Source organism: Hyperolius riggenbachi, chromosome 8, assembly GCF_040937935.1.
Source record: "Hyperolius riggenbachi isolate aHypRig1 chromosome 8, aHypRig1.pri, whole genome shotgun sequence".
In the NCBI taxonomy this organism is placed as follows: Eukaryota; Metazoa; Chordata; class Amphibia; order Anura; family Hyperoliidae; genus Hyperolius; species Hyperolius riggenbachi.
The window spans coordinates 294,684,994-294,711,983 of record NC_090653.1 but is presented as its reverse complement, the minus strand read 5'-3'; the positions used below and the strand labels follow the sequence as shown (position 1 = coordinate 294,711,983).

The window sequence follows — 26,990 nt, the reverse complement described above, 5'->3', positions numbered from 1 at the left end:
AACGTGCTGCTGATTATAGGCTGTCTGTTCGTAGTTGTGCACAGTGAACACATGGGAAGCTTTTGGCTCAGCTCAGCACAGCTCAGTAACTTTGCAGGCACTGTGATTGCAGGGCAATATGATCCTCCTGCACTCGCTCTAAACAGCTGCACTTATCTTCTGGGAATGCTTTGGGGAATGCTTTCTTTCACTGTGCGACGTTTGCTTTCAAAGTACACAGATGAATATATAGGTGAAATATCTGTAAAGCATATGATTGCAGCATGTGGGTATTGTGTGCAAACAAACATTTCTGCTCTCTGCTCGTCCCTCCTCCCTTCTCTGTCCACTCCCTGCCCTCTGTCCATCTTCTCCCCTTCTCTGTGTGTCCACCCCCCTCCCCTTCTCCTGTCCTGCTAGTCATTTCACCCCCGAATGCTTCATTAGTAAAATGATCCGAGATTCGGATCAAAGATCCGGATCTCTTCAATGATCCGATTCGAATCATCCGGATCATTGAAAAGATCCGAACTTCCCATCTCTAATGGAGGGCATTCTTTCATTAGGGCAGGGTCAGTGTAACTACATAAAATCTCCCCACCAACCTAGAATGTACAAGTGGTTCCCCCTAACACAGGAAGTGCTACAGCTATGCTGGGGAGAACTTGTGTGTCCTCTCTATAGAATCCCAGGGTTTCAAATATGGATCTTTTATGATTGTATACATTTATGAAACTGACAAGAAAACGTTTATTTTGGGGGATGCTTATTTTATACATACTTTACACTCTCCCCCACAAAAGTTTATGTTGTCCCCAACATAAGCAAATCTGATATTCCAAAATGTATGAACACTGTTCTGTTAGAGTCTTACAGTTGTTTGGGAATTAAGGGTTTACCAAAGGAATTATCCTCTCTCTGTGATAAATTATTCCCATGTTAGTTTAATCACAGGTTCTCACCAGGTCTATTGCGCGCCTTAGTTCCTAATGAGGTCTACTTGCTAATGTAGCAAGCTGTGTCTGCAAACCCCCTTTTTTTTAAATCACAACTTTGTATGAAAATAAACTTTTATCAGACTCAAGGATGATGGTGAACTAGGGGACACTCTATGGGTTTCCCTGTCCCTTACTTTTATCTTATAACAACACTTTGTATTTGTACCTCTTATCCTAGTTTCACTTTCGGCCAACTATTTTTCACTTTCTAGTTTCATCATCCATTGGAATACTACTTGTGCTTCATAAACCATGAAACTTACATCAGTATACATTTACCAAAACATCATAAAATAACATTAACTGCATAGGTTCATGAAAGTCCTAAAATTCAAAGCATTAAAACTCAAACTTTCAACATATTATTCTGTGTTTACCAGTCTCTGCAATCTCCAACAAAGTATTTTGGACTCAAATACCATTCAGGGTAATCAGATGAAATATTACCACAGTCCATAGCATGTACTGTTGTGGTTCGTGGTACAAGTCTTGGTTCACCCAAAGAATCATAGGTTAAAGTCTTTGGCTGTCTTCTGTCTCTGGTGGGCTGTTTTCTGCGTAAAGACTCTATGTCAGCATCATCCTCATTGTCACTATGCTCACTTTCAACACAGTCTTTGGAATTTTCAGATGCTGGAATCTCTTCTGCGTTATTTCCTGATAAGCATTCTGGTGTTGGAGTCTGATCTTCATGAAGATCATCTCTTGTACTATCCTCTGTAGGAAGTTCAGTCATATCCAACTCATGAGGATAAAATTCTTCTGCTTCTGGATTTAGTTGTGTGCTATCTTCCCTTATAAAGTCATCGGATAAAGGAATGAAAGATCTCCAATGTTCTTGTTCATTGTCTGATTCATTTTCTGACTCCGCATCTGAGTTTTGCTCAGACTGATGTGTGTTCCTTTGGTTCTTGTCTGGTTTTGCTGTGACAACTTTTCTTGGCATGACTTTACTCAGGTCTGCTGGTAGAAAGTCACATGGCAATAGCAGATTTCTGTGTAGAATTCTTGATCTACCTTTGCCAGTCTCTGGTTTAACTTCATAAACTAGACTATCTTCATTCTGTCTTTTAAGAACTACATATACAGAATCTTCCCAGTAAGATCTCAATTTTCCTGGACCTCCTTTTTCAGTAAGATTCCTTACAAGTACTCTGCTACCTGGTAAAAGATCAGATCCATGGGTTTTCTTGTCATAATATTTTTTACCTCTTCCTGCTGCTGTCTTGGCAGTCTTTGAAGCAATTGCATAGGCTTCATTCAGTCTCTTTGTCCAAGCTTTCACATATTCTGGGTAAGTCTTGTATTTTTCAGTTACAGGAGTATCAAACATGTTGTCAATTGGTAGTCTGGGCGATCGTCCATAAAGTAGGTAGAATGGAGAATGTCCTGTAGCTTCACTTCTAGTACAATTATATGCATGGACAACTTTAGCAAGAGAGTTTTTCCAGTCTTTCTTTGACTACGGAGCATGGAAAGCAGGGTGCGATTGAATCTTTCAACTTGTCCATTGCCTTGAGGATGATATGGAGTTGTATGGGAATTTTGGATGTGACCATACTTGCTTAAGGCTGCAAATAGTTGATTCTCAAATTCTCTGCCCATGTCGTGGTGAATTTTTGTAGGAAATCCAAATTTCAGAACATAGTCATTGAATATTTTATCTGCAACAGTCTTTACTGATTTGTTCTTTGTGGCATATGCTTGAGCAAATCTGGTGAAATGATCTATTACAACTAGGATGTACTCATATCCACCTTTGCATGTTTCCAGATGAAGGAAATCAATAGAATCCATCTCAAAATGATATGTTGTTTTAATGTTATTCAAAGGAGCTCGGGTTAGCTTGTTTGGACGTTTTGCCTTTAGACATTTACACTGACGAGTAATGTAATGTTCGGTATCACTTTGCATATGTGGCCAAAAGAATCTTTCTCTGATGAGATTTACAGTTCTTTCAACTCCAATATGTCCCATCTCTTCATGTAGCTCTTTGAATACTAAGTGATGATACTTCTTAGGCAACACTAATTGGGATCCTGAAGATGTTCTTCTTCTCAAAATTCCATCAGTGTCTAGGTACAACTTAGGCCATTGTCTCATGAGTATAGACAGGTCAAGAGACTCACCTTGTCTCTCTTGTTTTGCTTGGAAATGGTTCTGACTCTTGTACTGCCAAATTTTCCTTCCTTCTGTGCTTTTCTGATTGTTTATTTAGAAATCTGGATATCTCTTTGTACTGTATCTGTTTCAGAAGTTATATCAGCTATTGTTAGAGGGCATAACCAAGGCATTTTGTCTCCCTGCTGAACTTGCATTGATTGAATGATGGTACTGATGACTTTGGGATCTACTTCTTGAGTACACTGTTGCATATGTTGTTCTGGACTCAAAGGCAACCTTGAAAGTACATCTGCATCCACATTTCTTTTTCCTGGGCGGTACTTGATAGTAAAGTTAAAGTCGGCTAATTCAGCAACCCATCTGTGACCTGTTGCATTTAATCTTGCTGTTGTGAGTACATAAGTAAGTGGGTTGTTATCAGTATACACCTCAAATGATGGACAGTAGTACAAATAGTCTCGGAATCTGTCACAAATAGCCCACTTCATTGCTAGAAACTCCAGTTTTCCTGAGTGCATGTGGTAGTTCTTTTCAGCTGGTGTAAGAGTTCTAGATCCATAAGCAATAACTTTGAGCTTTCCATCATTCTCCTGATATAACATTGCACCTAGGCCTTCTTGAGAAGCATCACAATGAAGTACAATGGGTCTAGAGAAGTCTGGATAACCCATAACTGGTGGACGTGTCAAGGTTTCAATTAGCTGGCTTAAAGTTGCTTGATTGTGATCAGTCCATTCTATTGAACATTGAGAAGGGAGTTGACCTTTCCATTTTTGTACAGCTTTTGGTTGCTTTCTGGATGTCTTAGAAGGTGTGGCTTCAGCAGGTTCTGAAGGTGCTGACAACAAGTCATACAAAGGTTTCGCTATTCTGGAGAAATTTTGAATGTATGGGCGGTAATAAGAGATAAATCCCAATATTTTCCTGAGTTCTCCGACAGTCTTTGGTTTTTTATCTCTCAGTGCAAGAACAGGGGCAATTTCTGCTGGATCCATGGAATGTCCATCTTTTGACACAACTCTGCCCAAGAACCTGACTTGATCTTTGAACAATTCACACTTTTTGGGTGTTAGCTTGACTCCATGCTGTTGGTATCGCTGGAGAACTAGTCGCACGTGTGCTACATGTTCAAGAAATGATTTACTATGCACAAGGTTGTCATCGAGATAAGGCTGGCAAATCTCATCTCTCAATCCAGTTAAACAAGACTCCATACTTCTTTGAAATTCTGCAGGTGCAGAACTAAGGCCAAAAGGAATGCGGATCCATTCATACAAACCCCAAGGTGTGATAAAGGCTGTTAAGGGTCTACTGGATTCTTCCACAAAACCTTGATGATAAGCTTTACCTTGATCTAGTACAGAGAACCATGAACTTCCCCCTAGACTATCAAGCATGTCTTGAATTCTTGGAATTGGATGGAGATCAGGGATGAATTTTTGGTTTAGCTCTCTGTAGTCACAGCATAGCCTCAAGCTACCGTCCTTCTTCCTTACACAAACAATAGGTGAGGAATATGATGATTTTGACTTTGTAATCCAACCACGGTTCAGCAGATCTTGCAGGTACTCTTTTACTTCTGCATGAAGAGGCTTAGGAACTGACATATAAGTCCTCTTGACTTATTATCTTTTAGACGAACCTGTAACTGTAATGAAGGAATACATCCCACATCTAAGCCATCTTTTGCAAAGGCATTGCATTCTTCTCTCAACATTTGCTTCACTATTTGTTGTTGCTCATTGGTCAAGTGCTCTAGAGATACTGGTGGATCCCATGATTCTTGATTAGTCGGTTCTCTGGTGAAGTAACTTTGGCTGTCGATCATACTTTCTAGTTCCAGTTGAGAAGGATGGTATTCCTGGCTTATGGAATGGATAGGTACCTGCTGTACTTGTTTCATCTTCAGTGGTGCAGGGTATGTTGTCTTTATCTGCTCAATATATCCAAGCTTGGTTTTGCCGGATAAAATTATGTCTCTCTTAGTTGAGTTCCATACTGGTATCTTTAACTTGGAGAATTGTCCTTTTTGTGTTGTTACTAAAACTTCATTGATACACAGTCCATTAGGCCACTGACAAGCATTGTCTGGGGTAAAGAGTACTTCCTGCTTTTGCATGACAGGCTGTGTATGAACATGACACCTGATACTAGTAACTTTGTTTGCAGGGATTCTTTGGCTCTTTGCTGTAGTCCTAACTACTGGATTGCTGGTCTCCATACAATCAGACTGCAGTAATTTAACCAGGAGCTCTGCTGTGTTTGATGACACTGGCATAGAAGTTGCTAACATTGCTGCAATATCAGAGGTAGAATGTTTTCCTTCTTCTGATGCTTCTTTAAATAATTCCTGAATCACATTATAGCCAATGATTGGTTGCTCAGTGACTCTGGGATCTTCTGATACAATTACTGGCACCAGTAGCTCTTTGATGCGGTTGCTATTAGAAGTTAACTGGAAGGTTACTTCAATCCATCCATGGAAAGGAATGTCTGTTTTGTTTGCTGCTTTTACACATAAAACTCCAGGGCCTAGTAACTCTTCTAGTGATCTGAGTACTGTATGTGGGAGAACTTTCTGCCTCCAGGCTTCATTGACTAAACTAACCTGTGATCCTGTGTCCCATAAGGCAATGACTGGAATATTGTCCATCTTGCAATTCACATGGCATCTCCTTCCAATAAGATGCAGTAACTTTCGTTGGTATCTTGATGTCAAATTCTTTACTTTTAGTTGCGGTCTACCAGCTTTACTAGGTTGGTTCTGTGGATTACAGCCTTGTACCTCTGGTGAATGATCTAAACATAGACTGTCCTTTACAGAGCTTGTTGCTATAGATGGTATCCTTTCTCTGGCTTCTTGGGACTCTGTTGAGTTGCAGGTTACCGTCTGTCCCTTGACAGCAACCCTCTGCCCTATTTCCCTGGTCCTGTTTCTTCACTCTGCATCCTTTTGCTAAATGCCCCAACTGACCACATTTGAAGCAGTGATTACATGCAGTTTCTTGATCAGAACTTTCACAATATTCGCAGAGCTTCCTTCTAGTACCTTGTGTGACTGTCAGTCTTTTATATGCAGGTTTATGTCGTTCTGTGCCATGTAGGAAAAGTGCTTTCATTTCTTCTCTCTCTTTTTGCATCTGTAAAATTGCTTTTTCTAGATCAGGTTTTCTGTTTTGGAGCAGCTGATCTGTTGGGGTACAGATGGTTGGCTGTGCCATTGGCCCTGCTGAGGTAGTATTGGCCACAGAGAATGGCTTTGGAGGCTGGCATAGAGTATTAGCTTGACACTCAGTTAGTTTTACAGGCTTGCTGAGTTGACATCTCTTCTGCTTTTGTTCTCTTGCCATCTCCATATTAGCTGCTTCATTCATTTTTTCTATTAATAGTTCATCAGTCACAGAAACATCCTCTAAATATTGTTTTAGCTGGAACTTTATATAATCACTTATCAGTCCAGTGCTTACTGATCTCAAGAATTTCTTTTGTACAAGTTCAGCTCCAAACTGCTCATCCCTGTCTGCTCCCTCAGATACAAACAAAAGTCGGTCTTTCAATTCAATCGCCCTGAATAGGAAGTTCTGAGGCGATTCTTTGTTATCTTGTGAGATGTTAATAAGCTGCTGGTACAAGTCAGAAGCATTCTCCTCCTTGTAGTGACTTTTTAAGATAATTCTCAGTTGCACTAAGGTCAGTTCACTCTTCATTTCTAGCATGCCTCTAAGACTCAGTCCAGGACTGATAGCTTTGACTACTGCTTCTACAATCTCTTATTCAGTATATCCTCTTTGCAGTCCTGAGTCAATCTGGTGCATGAGGTTAGTGTAAGATAGTTTGTCTTTCTGTCCCCTTTCACCAATCTGACCTGAGATCTTAAAGTCTTTCCGTATTGCAACTTCTGGCAGTTTGCTGAAGTGAGGTGCCTTAGTAACTGTCACTGGTCCTTGTTGTGCAGAACTATCTGTAGATTCTTTATTTTTCATGCTGAGTTCCTTTATACGCTGTTCCATCAATCTAGTGGTCTCTTGAAACTTTTCCTGCATAATGCGGTACTGTCCCTTTAAATTCTCTATTTGCTGTGATTCACTCTCAGATTGTTCCTTACTATCACATGTTACATTCTTCAGTAATTCTGAGATGAACTGCTTGGTTTCCTGCAGAAAGAGCATAGCAGAGTCTTCCTCCTCAGTCTCTACCAATTCATCCAGCACATCTTCAATTACTCTCCTAAAATGGCGGTGTGTTTTGCCTCTCGCCATACTCTGTTCTGGTGCTTTCACAAACTGGCAGATCTTCAGCAAATCATCAGTTGTCATCAGAGTTAGAGATCTGCTGATGTCTTCCTGTACACACTCCATGTTCATTCCTCTGATCCCTGTGCAAACAGACTGTCTCTTCTTGTCACTGCTAACTTTTTATCTTCACCCAGCCCCACGTTGGACGCCAAAATTGTTACACATATGATGAATTAACTCCACAGTGCGATAGGGGTGGGTAGAGGCTGGGTGTTTATTGAGGATCAAACAATCTGGAATGAGATGGAGGGCATTCTTTCATTAGGGCAGGGTCAGTGTAACTACATAAAATCTTACATAACACATCATATTGCTCAGAAATAACATCAGTGCAAATACAATGCAACATATCACATATAACAGCAATCCGTATAACATGTGCTCACTATGTCTGCCACATGTAATGTCCTAACATCACTGCACTGGGTATCAGGGAAGCTGTCCTGAGTCTATACTGCTCTCACCTCTTTCCCTAGCATATGAGAGATCATAAACTGTCTTATAAGTAAAGTTTAGCAAAACTATCACTTAGAAAAAGAATCATCATCCCTGGAATGAGATGGAGGGCATTCTTTCATTAGGGCAGGGTCAGTGTAACTACATAAAATCTCCCCACCAACCTAGAATGTACAAGTGGTTCCCCCTAACACAGGAAGTGCTACAGCTATGCTGGGGAGAACTTGTGTGTCCTCTCTATAGAATCCCAGGGTTTCAAATCTGGATCTTTTATGATTATATACATTTATGAAACTGACAAGAAAACGTTTATTTTAGGGGGTGCCTATTTTATACATACTTTACATGTACCTATCTCTTCCCAATGGTCTCCATCTTTATATAGAATCCCTAAGGCTCCTCCTCTTCCTTGTTTCCGATGTTTCCTAATTCCCTTGATACTTGGGTATGAATATATATATATTACTTATAGTCAATCAACTCCGGATCTGGGTAAAAATATATGTGTTAAAAAAAAATATATATATATATATATATAACCCTATAACACACATATGTATATAGGAAAGGGGGGGGGGAGGAAAAAAGAAGGGAAGAAAGGAAAAAAAAATCTTTTTAAAAAAATGTATATATAAAAAATATATATATATATTAAGAGAACTCTCCATAAACAATCACTCATCTAGGACACAGAACACCAATACTCCGCAGGTACACCATAATAACTCCCCATTCACCATCTGACGATTATATCAATCAGAGTGTTATATTTCTCACAAAAAGCCAAAAATTTCCATTTCCTCATTCAATCCCCTCGGGGCCAAGGACTCAAGATCAAAGATCCATCTACTCTCGGCTCTTGACATCTTAGCTATGAAGTCCCCTCCTCTTGGATCTGGCTTGATTAATTCAATTCCAAAATATTTAATGTTGAATACATTACAGGCATGATACTTCTTGAAGTGATTAGATGGGGGATGTTCCTCCCAGCCTTTTCGGATATTATTGAGGTGTTCCCCATCCTTTTATGGAGATCTCTTTTAGTCCGTCCAATGCACTTTTTTCCACAGGGGCAGATTAAACAATATACGACCCCCTTAGTGTCACAGGTCATCAACTGTCTTATTTTATAATACTCCCGGGGACCCTCTACAGTTTCTATTTTTCCATAGCCCCGAGTACTCTGACAGTTTTTACATCTCCCACATCTCACAAATCCACCTCCAAATTGTGATTGGGCTCCCCCCTTTGGTTTATAACTGCTGTAGCCACTATTAAACCTACATTCCCTGGTTTTCTGTATATAAACCCTGGTTGGGCGGACAATATTTCATTAAGAGCCCTGTCTTCCCTCAATATGTGCCAGTGTCTTGAGAACAACTTTCTTACTACATGGCTCTGTGCACAATATTTGAGGTTGATTTTTATACTGTGACCTACAGTTGTATCCCTATATTTTTTTTAATAAGAAGGTCTTTATGATTTAATTGATCTACATCATGTTTTGCATTATCAATAATTTCTTCATCATACCCCTTTTGGCGAAACTGTTCCCCCAATTCGTCCCTTTCTATCTTGTACTGTTTCTCATCGGTACAATTCCTCTTAAGTCTAACAAATTGACCCTAAGGGCCCTTTTCCACTAGCGGCGTTTGCGATGCTGAATCGCAAAAACGCAAACCGCTAGCGATTTTACAATCGCTACGGTTTGCTTTTTAACATGGGAATCGCGGTAGGTCATTTCCACTACCGCGATTCGTTTTTGCGGGGAACGCGAACGCGCGGCGGAGCGATAATTGCCGCGATTTTGCTATGCAGTGCATAGCATAGCAAAATCGCGGCCGCAAACGTCGGGGGGAATCGCCGGTTTTGCGATTCAGCAATCGCTAGCGTTCAGCGTGAACGCTAGCGATTGCAGGTGGAAAAGGGGACATTGTTAAGCCATATGGGGAGGTGGCAACTGGTGGCAAGAATGTAGCCATTAACATCAGTGGGTTTTCTGTATGTACTGGTTTTTAATATTGAATCCTCCACATAAATCTTCAAATCTAGAAAATTAACTGTTAATTGGCTGGTACTAGCTGTAAAATAAATATTCCTACCATTGCTATTCATATCCGTTAAAAACTCCTGTAGGGACTCCTCTGAGTCCCTCCAGACGAATAGGACGTCATCAATAAATCTTTTCCACAGAATCAGGCTCTCCCCGGGACCCCCTGGGCCAAATATACGTGTCATCTCCCAGTGTGCCATAAATAAATTAGCATATCCCGGGGCGAACCTGGTCCCCATTGCCATCCCACTCGTCTGGAGGAACCTCTCCCCCTCATATTCGAAGAAATTATGACTTAACATAAACCTTATCGCATCCACGATAAATTGTTTTTGCTCCATCTTCAAATTACCGTCCTGGGCAAGAAAATACTCAACTGCCTGCACACCGTGATCATGTTGAATGATGGTGTATAGTGCAGTAACATCAAGGGTGCCCAGTATCCAACCCTCCTCCCACTTAATCTCATTTAAAAGATTCAAAACATGTTGAGAATCCTCCAGGTAGGCCGGGATGTCTCTGACATACTTCTGTAAAAATGTGTCAACATACTTTGATAGATTGGAGGTCAGTGAACCAATACCTGACACTATCGGCCTACCTGGAGGATCAACCAAAGACTTATGGATCTTTGGTATATGATAAAATATAGCCATCCATGGATGTGCAAGGCCTATGAACTCAAATTCCTTAGTGTTTAATATTCCCTCTTGTCTACCCGCTTTTAATAGAGTTTCCAGTAGGGATGGTCGTAGTCAGCCAACTTCGCTACGCTGGAACTACGCGGAGTTTTACGCAATTACGCTTCGCTAAACTACGGCTTCAAAACCAAATAATTGCTTCATATGCATTTCATAGACTACGCATTAAAATACGCAATTACGCGTAGTGCGTAGCATAGTACATGCGGACGCTTATGCCATTATGCATAAAAATGTACGCATGAATTCCTCTGCAAATGCTTGTAACAGTAACTCTTCTATGCGTACATTCCCCTTTCCAATGCGTAATTTTGTATGCATACAATCGTACGCGGAAAAATAACGCATTTGTGGTTTACTTCGCAATATACATGAGAACTACACGTAGGGGCGTAAACTACACGTACCGGTACTTCGCTACACGTAAAATCGTACGCATAGTTTTGAGACTTTGCCTACGAACTACAATGCGTAGAGGCGAACTACGATGTGAAAATTGGCACTGGCGGTGTTTCTGCTCATCCCTGGTTTCCAGTTGTTTACCAAATGATATACTCGGATTACTCTTTAATCGTCTGTACGTTGTATCATTCAACAATCTATGTGCCTCACGTCTATAGTCGTCTGTATTTTGTACCACAATCCTGCCCCCCTTATCTGCTGGTCTTATGGTCACTTGTTTGTTATTCTGTAGGTCTTTAAAGGATTTACGAGGCGAATATTAGAAAAAAACTTAGTTACCTTATTGCAATATCAGACCTCAGGGCAGACGGTCAGTGCTTCCCCTGTCAGTGTCAGGCGCTCTGTTATCTAAATCCAGGATTCATTACAGGCCCGACCCTCTGCAGGGTCGCCTGAACTGATGGACTAAGAGTTTAAACAACTAACGCCTGTGCAGTTTGCATGCCGCTGGTGCGTCTGCGCAGGATTCCAGCCCTGTCTGTGGGCCGTCCTCGCTCCGTGCGCATTGGTGTGATTATGTCGTGGGCTTCCCCATGTAACCATCCACATGATGGGCAGCGCCCCCTCAGCACACACTAGCAACGCCGAGCCGGCTAATTAGAACTGTTATATGCACAGTCGCTGAAGAGCCGCTTGCTCATATTGCAGAGAGTCACTGAGGAGCCGCTGGTGAGCCGGCTCACATATGAGCGCATAACAAAGAATCAGATTCTGATTCTGATTCACCAGCGGTTCGTTTGTTATGCGCTCGTACGTGAGCCGGCTCACCAGCGGCTCCTCAGTGACTCTCTGCAATATGAGCAAGCGGCTCTTCAGCGACCGTGCAAATAACAGTTCTAATTAACCGGCTCAGCGTTGCTAGTGTGTGCTGAGGAGGCGCTGCCCATCATGTGGATGGTCACGTGGGGAAGCCCACGACATAATCACACCAATGCGCACGGAGCGAGGACGGCCCACAGACAGGGCTGAAAACCTGCGCAGACGCACCAGCGGCATGCAAACTGCGCAGGCGTTTGTTGTTTAAAGCGGCAATTCTTATCTCATCAGTTCAGGCGACCCTGCAGAGGGTCGGGCCTGTATTGAAACCTGGATTTAGATAACAGAGCGCCTGACACTGACAGGGGAAGCACTGACCGTCTGCCCTGAGGTCTGATATTGCAATAAGGTAACTAACTTTTTTTATAATATTCGCCTCGTAAGTCCTTTAAGTGCCTGGTTTTCTTTCAGGGTTAGATTATTCATGCGGGGTGGTTGGGGTTTTATTCTCCTGAGGCCCTTTTCTATATTTATTTCAAACAACAGCATTTCTTTACTCATTTCATTTATGGGATGGAAACGGGAGGGTTTTTTTAAAGATGTATGTTGGAAATAACTTATATCTTGTCTTTGTATTATGGGATTTTTTTGGAAATACCTTTTTAGGCATAATTTCCTGGTGTATTTTTTAATATCTACATAAGTTTCGAACTGTCGGTGCAAATTTCAACCCTTTTTCTAATAGAGTTTTTTCTGATTCTTTTAATTCTACAGTACTAAGGTTGAAAATGCCCCTTTCTAGATCCGTTTTCGCCGGGATATCTATCTGTATTGGTGTCTTGCGCCCCCTCCCCCCTCTACAGCCCCTCTTCCTACCCCGTATTTTGGGGGATGATCTGTTCCTTTGGCTAAAAAATAATTCTTGATCGTGTTGGAGTTCTTCCCTTTGTTATTATTCCGGAATTTTTTACCCGGATCCGGAGTTGATTGACTATAAGTAATATATATATATATTCGTACCCAAGTGTCAAGGGAATTAGGAAACATCGGAAACAAGGAAGAGGAGGAGCCTTAGGGATTCTATATAAAGATGGAGACCATTGGGAAGAGATAGGTACAGATTCTGATGAAGACAAGCGACATTGTTGAAACATGTTAATCCTAGTTAGTCCGGAGGGGCGCCCCAAGGACAACTGAAGTACCTAACTGAGGAGGTTTCAATATTTGAACCCTGCAAACAGATTCGCTCGGTTCCTCTCTCATCATCACCCTATAAGCTAGGAAGTGCTGTGGAACGCAATACTTTCCGGAATCAGATACGAGGTGGAACGCAGAGTGGATCGGGTAGGACACTACCTCCAGGAGAGACGTGACGTCAAGACGAAGGTACGCTCTGAGCTGTGCGGCTAGAAGCGGTGTTAGGTTCCCGCGAGACCTTAACGGGAATCACGTTGGTGATGTCATTGAGGACTTACTCCAAACTACAGAGGCTTCTCTCCGTCAGGCGTCCGAGGTCAATCAGCTATAACCCGCCCCGGGTTTGGAGCGGGATCATCTGCAGGTGATATCAAGTCTTCGCTTTATGCATAATATATGGAGCATAGAATAATTGTTGACCTTATGTGATTACATCTATACGCGCTAGCAACCTAAATAACATGTACCAGGAAGGGTGGAGTCATCTCGTATTATACAGAAACGGTTTATTTATCTGCACTTTATAGCGCTAACCAATCAAGGACCCATATATATATATATATATATATATACATATATTTTTATCCATTTTTTAAACAGGACACCATACTACTCCCATGTATGGATGAATAGAGTGTTTGTGTGGGTAGAGCATGCAAAGATCTTATATCACTTTGTTTTTATAAACCAAAAAAACCAAATAAATGTGGTTTACATACTCATTATAACAACACACCTGCGCGCCTATATATCAATGTTTTGTACGATTCATCATAGGTGGGAACAGGGGTTAACCCACCGCAATTTGGGCATCAACAAGTGGGCAGTAGAAGTTTTAGCCATTATCAAGCAGCGCCTTCCAATATTTGTTCTGTTAACTTACATATCTATCACCTGACCAGACTGATCACATGCTTCTCCATGACTTCTCCTAGACACGACCATCACTAATCAGAGACTTACATATCTATCACCTGACCACACTGATCACATGCTTCTCCATGACTTCTCCTAGACACGACCATCACTAATCAGAGACTTACATATCTATCACCTGACCACACTGATCACATGCTTCTCCATGACATCTCCTAGACACTACCATCACTAATCAGAGACTTACATATCTATCACCTGACCACATTGATCACATGCTTCTCCATGACTTCTCCTAGACATGACCATTCTCCGAGACATGACCATCTGATGTTTCAGTTTTTATTGCTGTCTTACACTGTCTAATCTTTCCACTACCCAGGTTATTATTACATTGACCCCAACATGGGAAGTCCTCAGGATTCATTTTTGGTGTTTTGCAACTTCACGGCAGGAGGGGAGACGTGTGTGCCCGCTGTGGAGAACCAGGTAGTGTGCCTGTGACAAACGCCACTATGCCACAGTTGCCATACAGGTCTCATCCACTGGAGACTTCTGGAGGCGAATCCACTGTGAGCACAGTAAATGTTTAAGAGTGGTTGGTGTGCTCATACATGATACAATCTGGACTGAATGTTCAATTGGTAAAATAAAGTTATCGATTTCGCACTGGAAATCAGGGTAATATGCTGCCACCAATCTGTGTATTAAAAACGAGGCGAAGAGACCTCGACTAACTATTGCTGAAAGGAAGAAAATGGTTAATTGCAACCTAATTAGCCAAATCAACAATTTATAAAAATAAGACAATGCGGTAGTGTGTCTCTTCTGAGGACACAAAGTTCTAGCATAGATCTGAGTAATCAGGGCAAGACTGGAACCATTAAATAGTTAATTTTAATATAAAAACTATACACACAAATATACATTGGAGCTGGTAAATAAATCTATCTGACAGCGGAACAGATTGGTTGGATAGAATAAGTAGGATGAGGAAGATAAGAAATGAGGTAGAATGTCTGAGTACCGTGTTGGAGTCCAGTAAGTGATAAAGTCTTTAGTGAATAATCCAGAATGATAATCTGTGGCCTGTGTCTTGCCGGCCTGCTGAGATGGTATTTTCGACAGATGATGGACAAAGGACAACGGACAAAGTTTGTCCCTGTGACAAGCGAAGTCCAGCCTTGTTGCAATTGGTGAAGGGCAGAGCTGGGACAAGGTCCTCCAGCACCCAAGGCTGAGACACCAAAGTGCGCCCCTCATCCCTCCCACCCCAGCCGTCACACACTGATTGCTATTAGACTAAGAGGGCCAGAGGGCCCACAACCTCCCCAACACCTTAATATCTAGTTATCTGGCTTGCAGTCACTGCTATGTATCCCCTTTTCTTATTTTTTTCTGCTTCATACACAATTAGGAATGACAGCTGAATGAATTCTGCACCCCCTCCTGCACTGCGCCCTGAGGCTGGAGCCTCTCCAGCCTATGCCTCGGCCCGGCCCTGGTGAAGGGCCATCTGGCAAAGCAGGAATTCTGCCAAAAATCTCTCTCTCCCTGAAGGGGGCTTCAGGGAGAGAGAGATTTTTGGCAGAATTCCTGCTTTGCCAGTCTCTCAGTGCCCGGTGGGTCCCACCAAGAAATAGGTTGCCAGCAGAGCGTCATGAATCCACAGATATGAAATATGATTATGAAACAATAACGGATGCCTGAGAACCTTTGTATCTCAGGTTGAGGGTGTCCCATTTGCCTGAGAATTTCCTGGAATGGGCATCAGAATAACCTTAATAATTAATGAAAAAATGGCTTGTTTAGTATATTCCTAACCCATGAAATATGAAGAATATATGAAAACTATAGATTTTACATATACAGTGCTGTGTGGAGGCAAATAAATGTGCGGTCCTGTGCTTTGAGCTGCGGTAGGAAGACGCAGGTGTTAATCCTGCAGACAGCCAGTCTTGGATAAGTGTGAAGGCTGCTTTGATCTATGCAGACCACAGGGGGAGCTTATGCAGCCAGGAAGAGCAGGATGCCTCTTCATACCTCCCAACTTTTTGAGATGAGAAAAAGGGACATTTGAGCCACACCCCTGGCCACGCCCCCACCACGTCCCTAGTCATGCATACCATAAAGATTTCATAAGAAAAATATGTTGTTTTATAATTCAAACCACACTGGTCCTCTCTATCCTGGTTCATTTTCCTTCATAGTAACATTTTAAAATTAGTAATATATCAATTTAAAGGATGGGAATAAAGTTTAGAGTCAATCAAACACATTTTTAATAGAGAAATATATATATTTATATAGAAAGAGAGACAAAGTCCTGAAAGAGGGACAAATGAGAGGGAAAAAGGGACAGAGGGACAGGGCTTCCAAAAAGGGACAGTTGGGAGCTATGCCTCTTCATGCACTGATATGGCCAATTTCATTTAAAGGTGGCCATACACTGGTCGATTTGCCATCAGATCGACCAACAGACAGATCCCTATCTGATCAAATCTGATCAGAGAGGGATTGTATGGCTGCCTTTACTGCAAACAGATTGTGAATCGATTTCAGCATGAAATCGATTCACCATCTGTGAAGCTGCCGCCCCCCGTCCCCCGCATACATTACTTGATCTGGCCGGCGCGAGTCCCCCGGCCTCCGCTGTCTTCTTCTCCACGCTCGGCTCCTCCAGCTTCACTGTACTTCCTGTCCGGGGAAGTTTAAACAGTAGAGGGCGCTCTACTGTTTAAACTTCCTGCCGGGACAGGAAGAAGTGAAGCCTGCCGGACTCGAAGCCCATCGCGGAGAAGGAGCAGCCGTGACAGCGGGGACACGCGCCGGCCAGATCAAGTAATGTATTGCTGTTAGCGTCGGTCGTCGGGCATTCGAACGCCGCTATCGACGCACTCCCGTCCCGCCGGCGATCGAGCAAAATCTTCCGCACGGACAGGAATGACGGGAATAGACGGGAACGATCGATTTCGGACGTAAATCGATCGTTCAGTCAGTGTTTGTGCAACTATTTCACAGCCGATTCGATCACAGTGATCGAATTGGTTGTATATCGGTGGTAAAATCAGTAAGTGTATGGGCCCCTTTAGGTGCATACACAAGCCGGATTCCTGTAAAAGACGGGTCGGCCGTTCTGCCGACAGTTTGTCAGTGTGTACAGTCTGTCGACAGGCTGATAAGGCTGGTTTGGACTGATCTGTCAAAACCAGCCTTATCAGCCTGCCGATAGGCTGTACACACTGACAAAGTGTCGGCAGAACGGCCGTCCCGCGGTCGTTTACAGGAATCCGGCGGAGAGCTGCGCTGTCCTGTGAGTCATAGCTCTGTGCTGGGAAAGTTTCACTTTTTGAGTGACAGGGAAGACTTTGGGATTTAGTAATAGGATGCGTTAGCGATTTCTTCGGTAATCGGTATTGCAGAGATCGCGAAGTCGTCACATGCCCGCTCAGGACAGCACCAATTGCTGAAGTCACTGATGCAGAGCACCGGCCGTCTCTCACAGTCTCCTCCTTCCACAGATCGCGGTGAAGACCTGGCTGCAGAGTTACCGACTGCCGGAGAGCTTCCAGTGGCACAGCACCCTGCCGGGGGGGCACACGGTAAGACTGCAACCAATCTAACTACAGGCGGCAGAACAGAGGTTTAACCAGATATGAAAGGAGAGAGGACCTGGGCCTGGGGGGGAAGTGTAGAGAGGGGGTGTCTGGCCAGGATGGGGGATTGAGGGGACCCAGGCTGAGGGGGGGGGGGGGCTAGGGAGGTAACCCGGGCCTGGGGGTGAGGGAAGGGACCTGCGGGAGGGGACTCTGACAGGGGCGGGGGGGAGAGGACCTGGGCCTGGGGGGGAAGTGTAGAGAGGGAGTGTCCAGCTGGGGTGGAAGAGTGAGGGGACCCAGGCAGAGGGGGGGAGGTAACCCGAGCCTGGAGGTAGGGAAGGGACAATGACAAGGTTGAGGGAGAGGACCTGGGCCTGGAGGGGGGAAGTGTAGAGAGGGGGTGTCCCAGTCGGGAACCGCATCTGCAGGCGTGCCGCGGGGCCAGTTCCTGACAGCCAGGATGGGGGAGTGAGGAGACCCAGGCTGAGGGGGGGGGGAGGTAACCCAGGCCTAGGGGGAGGGAAGGGGCCCGGGGGAGGGGACTCTGATCGGGGCAGGGGGAGAGGACCTGGGCTGTGTGGGCATAGTGTAGAGCGGTGTGGGCGGAGTAGTGCAGTGTGGGCGGGGTTATGCTCAGCACAGGAGGATAACCGGCTGTAGGTAGCTCCAGTTCCCTGTATTATAGACTTCTTCTCTCTCTTCCCAGTTCCTGTACAATGAGAACAGCGAGGTGCAGAATGGGCGGAGCAGTGCAGAATGGGTGGAGCAGTGCAGAGTGGGTGGAGCAGTGCAGAATGGGCGGAGCAGTTCAGAGTGGGTGGAGCAGTGCAGAGTGGGTGGAGCAGTGCAGAGTGGGTGGAGCAGTGCAGAGTGGGTGGAGCAGTGCAGAATGGGCAGAGCAATGCAGAGTGGGTGGAGCAGTGCAGAGTGGGTGGAGCAGTGCAGAGTGGGTGGAGCAGTGCAGAGTGGGTGGAGCAATGCAGAGTGGGTGGAGCAGTGCAGAATGGGTCGAGCAGTGTGGGTGGGGTTACAGACCTCTTCTCTCTATCCCCAGTTCCTGTACAATGAGAACAGCGTGGTGCAGAATGGGCGGAGCAGTGCAGTGTGGGCGGAGCAGTGCAGAATGGGTGGAGCAGTGCAGTGTAGGCGGGGTTACAGACCTCTTCTCTCTATCCCCAGTTCCTGTACAATGAGAACAGCGTGGTGCAGATGCGATTCCTCAGACTGCAGAGTGGGCGTGTCCACCAGGTGTTGCGCTACATCTGCATTGCACAGCCGGGGAGGCCTGCAGGTGACAAGGATGTCAAATTCCTGACCGACACCCGAGACCAGAGCTTCCTGGTGACCCTGCAGGGGTGTGAGGTGAGTGACGCGCCAAAGAGGAGAAAACACTATGAGCTTAGTGTACAAAAGTGCCGTGATATTGCCGTAAACGGACAGCGCACGGCAACACTATACCCTCACCATGGGCAGCGATAGCGAAACTCGCAGTACAAGCCGCCGGTAGTAGTGGTAATATAACTGGCAGGGTTAGAGTAACTAGCGGTACAAGCCGCCGGTAGTAGTGGTAATATAACTGGCAGGGTTAGAGTAACTAGCGGTACAAGCCGCCGGTAGTAGTGGTAATATAACTGGCAGGGTTAGAGTAACTAGCGGTACAAGCCGCCGGTAGTAGCGGTAATATAACTGGCAGGGTTAGAGTAACTAGCGGTACAAGCCGCCGGTAGTAGCGGTAATATAACTGGCAGGGTTAGAGTAACTAGCGGTACAAGCCGCCGGTAGTAGCGGTAATATAACTGGCAGGGTTAGAGTAACTCGCGGTACAAGCCGCCGGTAGTAGCGGTAATATAACTGGCAGGGTTAGAGTAACTCGCAGTACAAGCCGCCGGTAGTAGCGGTAATATAACTGGCAGGGTTAGAGTAACTCGCGGTACAAGCCGCCGGTAGTAGCGGTAATATAACTGGCAGGGTTAGAGTAACTCGTGGTACAAGCCGCCGGTAGTAGCGGTAATATAACTGGCAGGGTTAGAGTAACTCACGGTACAAGCTGCCGGTAGTAGCGGTAATATAACTGGCAGGGTTAGAGTAACTCGCAGTACAAGCCGCCGGTAGTAGCGGTAATATAACTGGCAGGGTTAGAGTAACTCACGGTACAAGCTGCCGGTAGTAGCGGTAATATAACTGGCAGGGTTAGAGTAACTCACAGTACAAGATGCCGGTAGTAGCGGTAATATAACTGGCAGGGTTAGAGTAACTCGCAGTACAAGCCGCCGGTAGTAGCGGTAATATAACTGGCAGGGTTAGAGTAACTCACAGTACAAGCTGCCGGTAGTAGCGGTTATATAACTGGCAGGGTTAGAGTAACTCGCAGTACAAGCCGCCGGTAGTAGCGGTAATATAACTGGCAGGGTTAGAGTAACTCACAGTACAAGCTGCCGGTAGTAGCGGTAATATAACTGGCAGGGTTAGAGTAACTCGCAGTACAAGCCGCCAGTAGTAGCGGTAATATTACTGGCAGGGTTAGAGTAACTCGCGGTACAAGCTGCCGGTAGTAGCAGTAATATTACCGGCAGGGTTAGAGTAACTCGCGGTAGAAGCCACCAGTAGTAGCTTCATACACAATTAGGAATGACAGCTGAATGAATTATGCGCCCCCCTCCTACACTGTGCCCTGAGGCTGGAGCCTCTCCAGCCTATGCCTCGGCCCGGCCCTGCTGGCAGGGTTAGAGTAACTCGCGGTAGAAGCTACCAGTAGTAGTGGTAATATTACCGGCAGGGTTAAAGTAACTCGCAGTACAAGCTGCCGGTAGTAGCGGTAATATAACTGGCAGGGTTAGAGTAACTCGCAGTAAAAGCTGCCGGTAGTAGCAGTAATATTACCGGCAGGGTTAGAGTAACTTACGGTAGAAGCTACCAGTAGTAGCAGTAATATTGCCGGTAGGGTTAGAGTAACTCGCAGTACAAGCTGCCGATAGTAGTGGTAATATTACCGGCACGGTTAGAGTAACTCGCGGTAAAAGCTGCCGATAGTAGTGGTAATATTGCCGGCAGGGTTAGAGTAACTCGCGGTAGAAGCTGCCGGTAGTAGCGGTATTATTACCGGCAGGGTTAGAGTAACTCACGGTACAAGCTGCCGATATCAGTGGTAATATTACCGGCAGGGTTAGAGTAACTTGCGGTAGAAGCCACCAGTAGTAGCAGTAATATTGCCGGCAGGGTTAGAGTAACTTGCGGTAGAAGTCACCAGTAGTAGCAGTAATATTGCCGGCAGGGTTAGAGTAACTCGCGATACAAGCTGCTGGTAGTAGTGGTAATATTACCGGCAGGGTTAGAGTAACTCGCGGTAGAAGCCACCAGTAGTAGCAGTAATATTGCCGGCAGGGTTAGAGTAACTTGCGGTAGAAGCCACCAGTAGTAGCAGTAATATTGCCGGTAGGGTTAGAGTAACTCGCAGTACAAACTGCCGATAGTAGTGGTAATATTACCGGCAGGGTTAGAGTAACTTGCGGTAGAAGTCACCAGTAGTAGCAGTAATATTGCCGGTAGGGTTAGAGTAAGGCGCAGTACAAACTGCCGATAGTAGTGGTAATATTACCGGCAGGGTTAGAGTAACTTGCGGTAGAAGTCACCAGTAGTAGCAGTAATATTGCCGGTAGGGTTAGAGTAAGGCGCAGTACAAGCGGTACAAGCTGCCGGTCGTAGTGGTAATATTACCAGAAGGGTTAGAGTAACTTGCGGTAGAAGCCACCAGTAGTAGCAGTAATATTACCGGCAGGGTTAGAGTAACTTGCGGTAGAAGCCACCAGTAGTTAGAGTAACTCACGATAAAGGCTGCCGGTAGTAGTGGTAATATTACCGGCATGGTTAGAGTAACTCGCAGTAAAAGCCACCAGTAGTAGCAGTAATATTGCCGGCAGGGTTAGAGTAACTCGCGGTAGAAGCCACCAGTAGTAGCAGTAATATTGCCGGCAGGGTTAGAATAACTCACAGTACAAGCTGCTGATAGTAGTGAAAAAATTACCGGCAGGGTTAGAGTAACTCGCAGTACAAGCTGCCGGTAGTAACGGTAATATTACCGGCAGGGTTAGAGTAACTTGCGGTAGTAGCCACCAGTAGAACCAGTAATATTGCCGGCAGGGTTAGAGTAACTCGCGGCACAAGCTGCCGGTAGCAACGGTAATATTACCGGCAGGGTTAGAGTAACGTGCGGTAGAAGTCACCAGTAGTAGCAGTAATATTGCCGGCAGGGTTAGAGTAACTCGCGATACAAGCTGCCGGTCGTAGTGGTAATATTACCGGCAGGGTTAGAGTAACTCGCGGTAGAAGCCACCAGTAGTAGCAGTAATATTGCCGGCAGGGTTAGAGTAACTCGCAGTACAAGCTGCTGATAGTAGTGGAAATATTGCCAGCACCGTTAGAGTAACTCACAGTAGTAGCTGCCGGTAGTAGTGGTAATATTACGAGCAGGGTTAGAGTAACTTGCGATAGAAGCCACCAGTAGTAGCAGTAATATTGCCGGCAGGGTTAGAGTAACTCGCGGTACAAGCTGCCGCTAGTAGCGGTAATATTACCGGCAGGGTTAGAGTAACTCACGGTACAAGCTGCCGGTAGTAGCGGTAATATTACCGGCAGGGTTAGAGTAACTCACGGTACAAGCTGCCGGTAGTAGCGGTAATATTACCGGCAGGGTTAGAGTAACTCACGGTACAAGCTGCCGGTAGTAGCGGTAATATTACCGGCAGGGTTAGAGTAACTCACGGTACAAGCTGCTGGTAGTATTGGTAATATTACCGGCAGGGTTAGAGTAACTTGCGGTACAAGCTGCCGGTAGTAGTGGTAATATTACCGGCAGGATTAGAGTAACTCGTGGTGGAAGTCGCTGGTAGTAATGGTAATATTACCGGCAGGGTAAGAGTAACTCGCAGTACAAGCTGCCGGTAGTAGCGGTAATATTACCGGAAGCGTTAGAGTAACTCGCGGTGGAAGCCGCTGGTAGTAACGGTATATTACCGGCAGGGTTAGAGTAACTCACGGTACAAGCAGCCGGTAGTAGCGGCATTATTACACTTTGTAAATATGTCGCTGTTTCTGACAAGGATTCACAGGGGTGGCGTCACGTGCAACCGGTGAGCGCTTAAGGCAGCGATCAGCTAATTGTCACAAAATTGCTGTTATTTATGCAGAAATAGGGTAATTTAGTGATAATCTGATTATCGCCATTATCAACAGCCTGAATATATATAAATACTTAAATAAATAAACAAATAAAATAAACTGTGAGCTGCAATGCTGCTTATTTTAAAACCGAGCTGAAATCAGCAATGCGTGCAAAAAGTGACCAGGGCCTCACTATGAAACATTTTAACCACACTGAACACTTTAAGCTTAAACTGTGGATGCAGATTAAACCCCGCCTCTCTTTACAGGCTGACGAATCATACAACAGGACAGAAACGCTCCTCCATTTTGCTCCCGTGGACCTGTCCCTGCTTCCTGTCCGTGACCTCGCCATGTTTCACGATGGGGATTTGGATCACCGATTTGGCTTTTCCATAGGTCCTGTGTGCTTCAGCTGAGAGATGTGCCCCTCTGCTCCGCCCCCGACGTGGTGAGGACGGCCCCCTGCCTTCTAGGAGGGCGCCGCCCTGTGCTATTTATACTGAACTGTAATATTGGAACTTAACCCACCCCCTCTCTCAGGAAGGGAGATGCCCCCCACCATATTGTTTACAATGGATCTTGGTGCTTTTTTCTGAATCTCCTGGTGAGAACCACACACACACCTCAAGCCTCCCGCCCCCGAGGAGCCGGGAGGAAGGCTGACCTCAAATGCACTTATTTATCAATGTTATTTGGTGCTCAGTGGAACATTGGACGACTGGTTTCATCCATTCCCTCCCCACAACAATGGACTGGCCCATCCGTCTCTCATACCGACCATTCCCAGTCATGGAGAACAAGATGGAGGACGCTGTGTCACGTGACCTGTACTCAGCCAATGAGCTGCTGGAAGGGACAGAGAGCTCATGTCAGGGTTTATGTGAGCTCTTATGCTGGACTTGTCACAGGTTACATTGTCATGTTTGTGAGCTGACACTACTCCATCCAATCAACAACCAGTGGCTTTTTATTGCTGTCTCTGTCTTCTTTGGTAGTTGGTGACTCTATAAAAAAGGGAGATATCTTCTCAAGAGAGACACAGAGAAAAATGGAAACTTCTCAATAAGGGCTTGCTCACATTAGGGGCGATTTCGTTGTTTTTTTTTTAAGCGCTAGCGATTTTAAAAATCGTCTTAAAAGCGCTTGTACAACGTTAGCTTATGTCAGTGTTCTATCCAAGTTCAAACGCGGCTCCTGCGCCATTTTCAGAGCGTTTACGATTCAATAGAAAGCTAAGCGCTTGAAAAAAGCGATTTGAAAAGCGATTTCCCAAGCACTTTTAATGAATAAATACATTGGCCTCGATTCATAAAGCATTACCGCATGCGTTATCGCCCAATCGGTAAATTACCGCATGGTATGTTGTTGATAGTGGATTCATAAAATGTAACGCATGTTTTACCGCATGTGCTAATAATGCGGTAATGAAAACGTTGTTTGTGTCGGTAAACTGAATGAAGTGTATTCATGTAAAAAAAAAGGGGGAGTAAGGAAGTGATAAATGACATGTTGTTATCGCCAACAAAGACCGGCGAGTTTGCTCTACACAGCAGCATATTAGGTGACAAATGGAGCCCTTTCAGCTTAATGTTATGGAATTTTTAAGGATACAGAGGAGGAAGGGTGGTTGTAATATCACCCAGGCTTGTAGAAATCACACAGAGTTAGATAATTTGTAAGAATAATTATATATATATAAATATATATATATATATATAATAATTTATAAAAAATAAGTCACGTGTGTATAAAGCTGCCCACTTCTACCCAGCATGCACCTTGTCATTAGGAAGTCAGCGGCAAACTACCGCACTCAGCAAATTATACCGACAGCTTTCCGCACCACACCGCACACTTACCGCACGATTACCGCACACTTACCGACTGCTATCGCAATCAGCTCGCACTCAGAATTTTCTTTATGAATTCACTGCAAAAACCCTCATTTGCCGCTAGTGGTAATATCCCGCCGTCTCTGAACTACCGCACTCACTTTTATGAATGGAGGCCAATGTATTTATTCATTTCCGGGGCAAAGAGTTCACTTCCTGACTGATGCCAGGAAATGAAAAAAAAAAAAAAAAAAAAACGCTACCAAAAAAAAAATAATCGCTTAGAAAAGCGAAAATCACCCTGAAAAAAATCGTTCAATAATCGCTGAGCGCTTGCGATAGCTCTGGTGATTTATAATGTGAACAAGGCCTTACTCTGTGAATGCTTTTCCTGCTGTCTGTGTCCCCACTGGAGAGATGTCACTTCCGCTTATCGATGACACGGCTGTTCCTGCTGTCTGTGTCCCCACTGGAGTGATGTCACTTCTGCTTATCGGTGACACGGCTATTCCTACTGTGTCCCCACTGGAGTGATGTCACTTCTGCTTATCGGTGACAAGGCTGTTCCTGCTGTCTGTGTCCCCGCTGGAGTGATGTCACTTCTGCTTACCATTAACAAGGCTATTCCTGCTGCCTGTGTCCCCACTGGAGTGATGTCACTTCTGCTTATCGGTGACACGGCTATTCCTACTGTGTCCCCGCTGGAGTGATGTCACTTCTGCTTATCGGTGGCACGGCTATTCCTGCTGTCTGTGTCCCCGCTGGAGTGATGTCACTTCCGCTTATCAGTGACACGGCTATTCCTGCTGTCTGTGTCCCCGCTGGAGTGATGTCACTGCTGCTTATCGGTGACACGGCTATTCCTACTGTGTCCCCACTGGAGTGATGTCACTTCCGCTTATCGGTGGCACGGCTATTCCTGCTGTCTGTGTCCCCGCTGGAGTGATGTCACTGCTGCTTATCGGTGACACGGCTATTCCTACTGTGTCCCCACTGGAGTGATGTCACTTCCGCTTATCGGTGACACGGCTATTCCTGCTGTCTGTGTCCCCGCTGGAGTGATGTCACTTCTGCTTACCATTAACAAGGCTATTACTGCTGTCTGTGTCCCCACTGGAGTGATGTCACTTCCGCTTATCGGTGGCATGGCTATTCCTGCTGTCTGTGTCCCCGCTGGAGTGATGTCACTTCCGCTTATCGGTGGCACGGCTATTCCTGCTGTCTGTGTCCCCGCTGGAGTGATGTCACTGCTGCTTATCGGTGACACGGTACGGCTACTAATAACGGAAGTGAGGACAAATGCCACAGAACAATCCCAAACAGCAATAAAAATGTGTCAGGCCTTCTTATCCAGTTTACTCCTGAGAAGATGAAGCGTTTGGCTTGAGTCACACTTGAAGTGCAGTTACCGCCGGGGGCCTGAGAGTGTTAGTATTCTGCGCCCATTTCCTGTCGCAGGAACCTCCACAATCCCGCCTGTAAAATGGAAAGAGAGCTCCGAATCTCTGACCCCTTCCCGTCCGCCACTAACCAATCGCAACACTTCAACGGCTCATAGAAGCTGCTGTGTGGATAGCTGAGACATGAAGGCGGAGCTCCAACCGGCCAATCAGGATCAATATTTAGTGTCATTCAAAGTTCCTGATTACAGCAGGTGCTCTTAGGGTGTGTACACACTTACAATTTTGATTGGCCAGTGATTGCCCAATTTCACCACCTCCGTGTAGTATGAGAGCCTACCTACACAATCTGTTCATAGTATTCACAATCTGTTGGCTACCATAGTACAGAGAAGTGATAAAATTGGCCAATCAAAATGATCCAGTCAGATCTAAAGGTTGTGATCAATGGGAATCGATTGCTCGGGTCCACCAACGGAGGAGAAGACGATAAGCAATCCGTTGCAAAATTTGAATCGAAGGAATAATGGATAGAATGATCGTTCATCATCAATTGGCCCCACGATTGGTCCAGGAGATGGTATTATGGGCGACTCTTACGCTTCTGATGCTACCTGCACTTCCCATCCAGTTTTCATACCCTGAGGCCAGTTCACATTATTAACATTGAACCTGTTATTTAAAGTTACTGTGCAAGTTGGTTTAAATAAAATTATTTTGAAATCCTGTAAAGTTTTTAGGTGCTCACGTGTCACGTTTTCTGGAAACATCAGTAATAAGACCATTACTTTCTCTATGACAATCCAAAGAACCCGAAGAATCTGCAGAGACAGCCACATGCACAGCTCAGCCTTCCTGCCGGCACAGTGAGTATTGGGTGTATCTGCAGAGACAGCCACATGCACAGCTCAGCCTCCCTGCCGGCACGGTGAGTATTGAGTGTATCTGCAGACATGCACAGCTCAGCCTTCCTGCCGGCACAGTGAGTATTGGATGTATCTGCAGAGACAGCCACATGCACAGCTCAGCCTTCCTGCCGGCACAGTGAGTATTGGGTGTATCTGCAGAGACAGCCACATGCACAGCTCAGCCTCCCTGCCGG

At 45.0% G+C, this 26,990-nt stretch overlaps 1 protein-coding gene across 1 annotated transcript in view; it reads left to right on the top strand.

The window, feature by feature from the left end:
* The window catches only part of LOC137527509 (collagen alpha-1(XI) chain-like), a 197,329-nt gene extending 170,719 nt beyond the window's left edge, over nucleotides 1-26,610 (top strand). Inside the window, exons 53-56 of the mRNA XM_068248027.1 lie at nucleotides 14,280-14,386; nucleotides 17,419-17,499; nucleotides 18,676-18,858; nucleotides 22,923-26,610. Of these exons, the coding sequence (XP_068104128.1) occupies nucleotides 14,280-14,386; nucleotides 17,419-17,499; nucleotides 18,676-18,858; nucleotides 22,923-23,072 (521 nt within the window). The 3' untranslated portion in view covers nucleotides 23,073-26,610. The remainder of the gene's footprint in view (nucleotides 1-14,279; nucleotides 14,387-17,418; nucleotides 17,500-18,675; nucleotides 18,859-22,922) is intronic.
* Nucleotides 26,611-26,990: the final 380 nt, after the last annotated feature.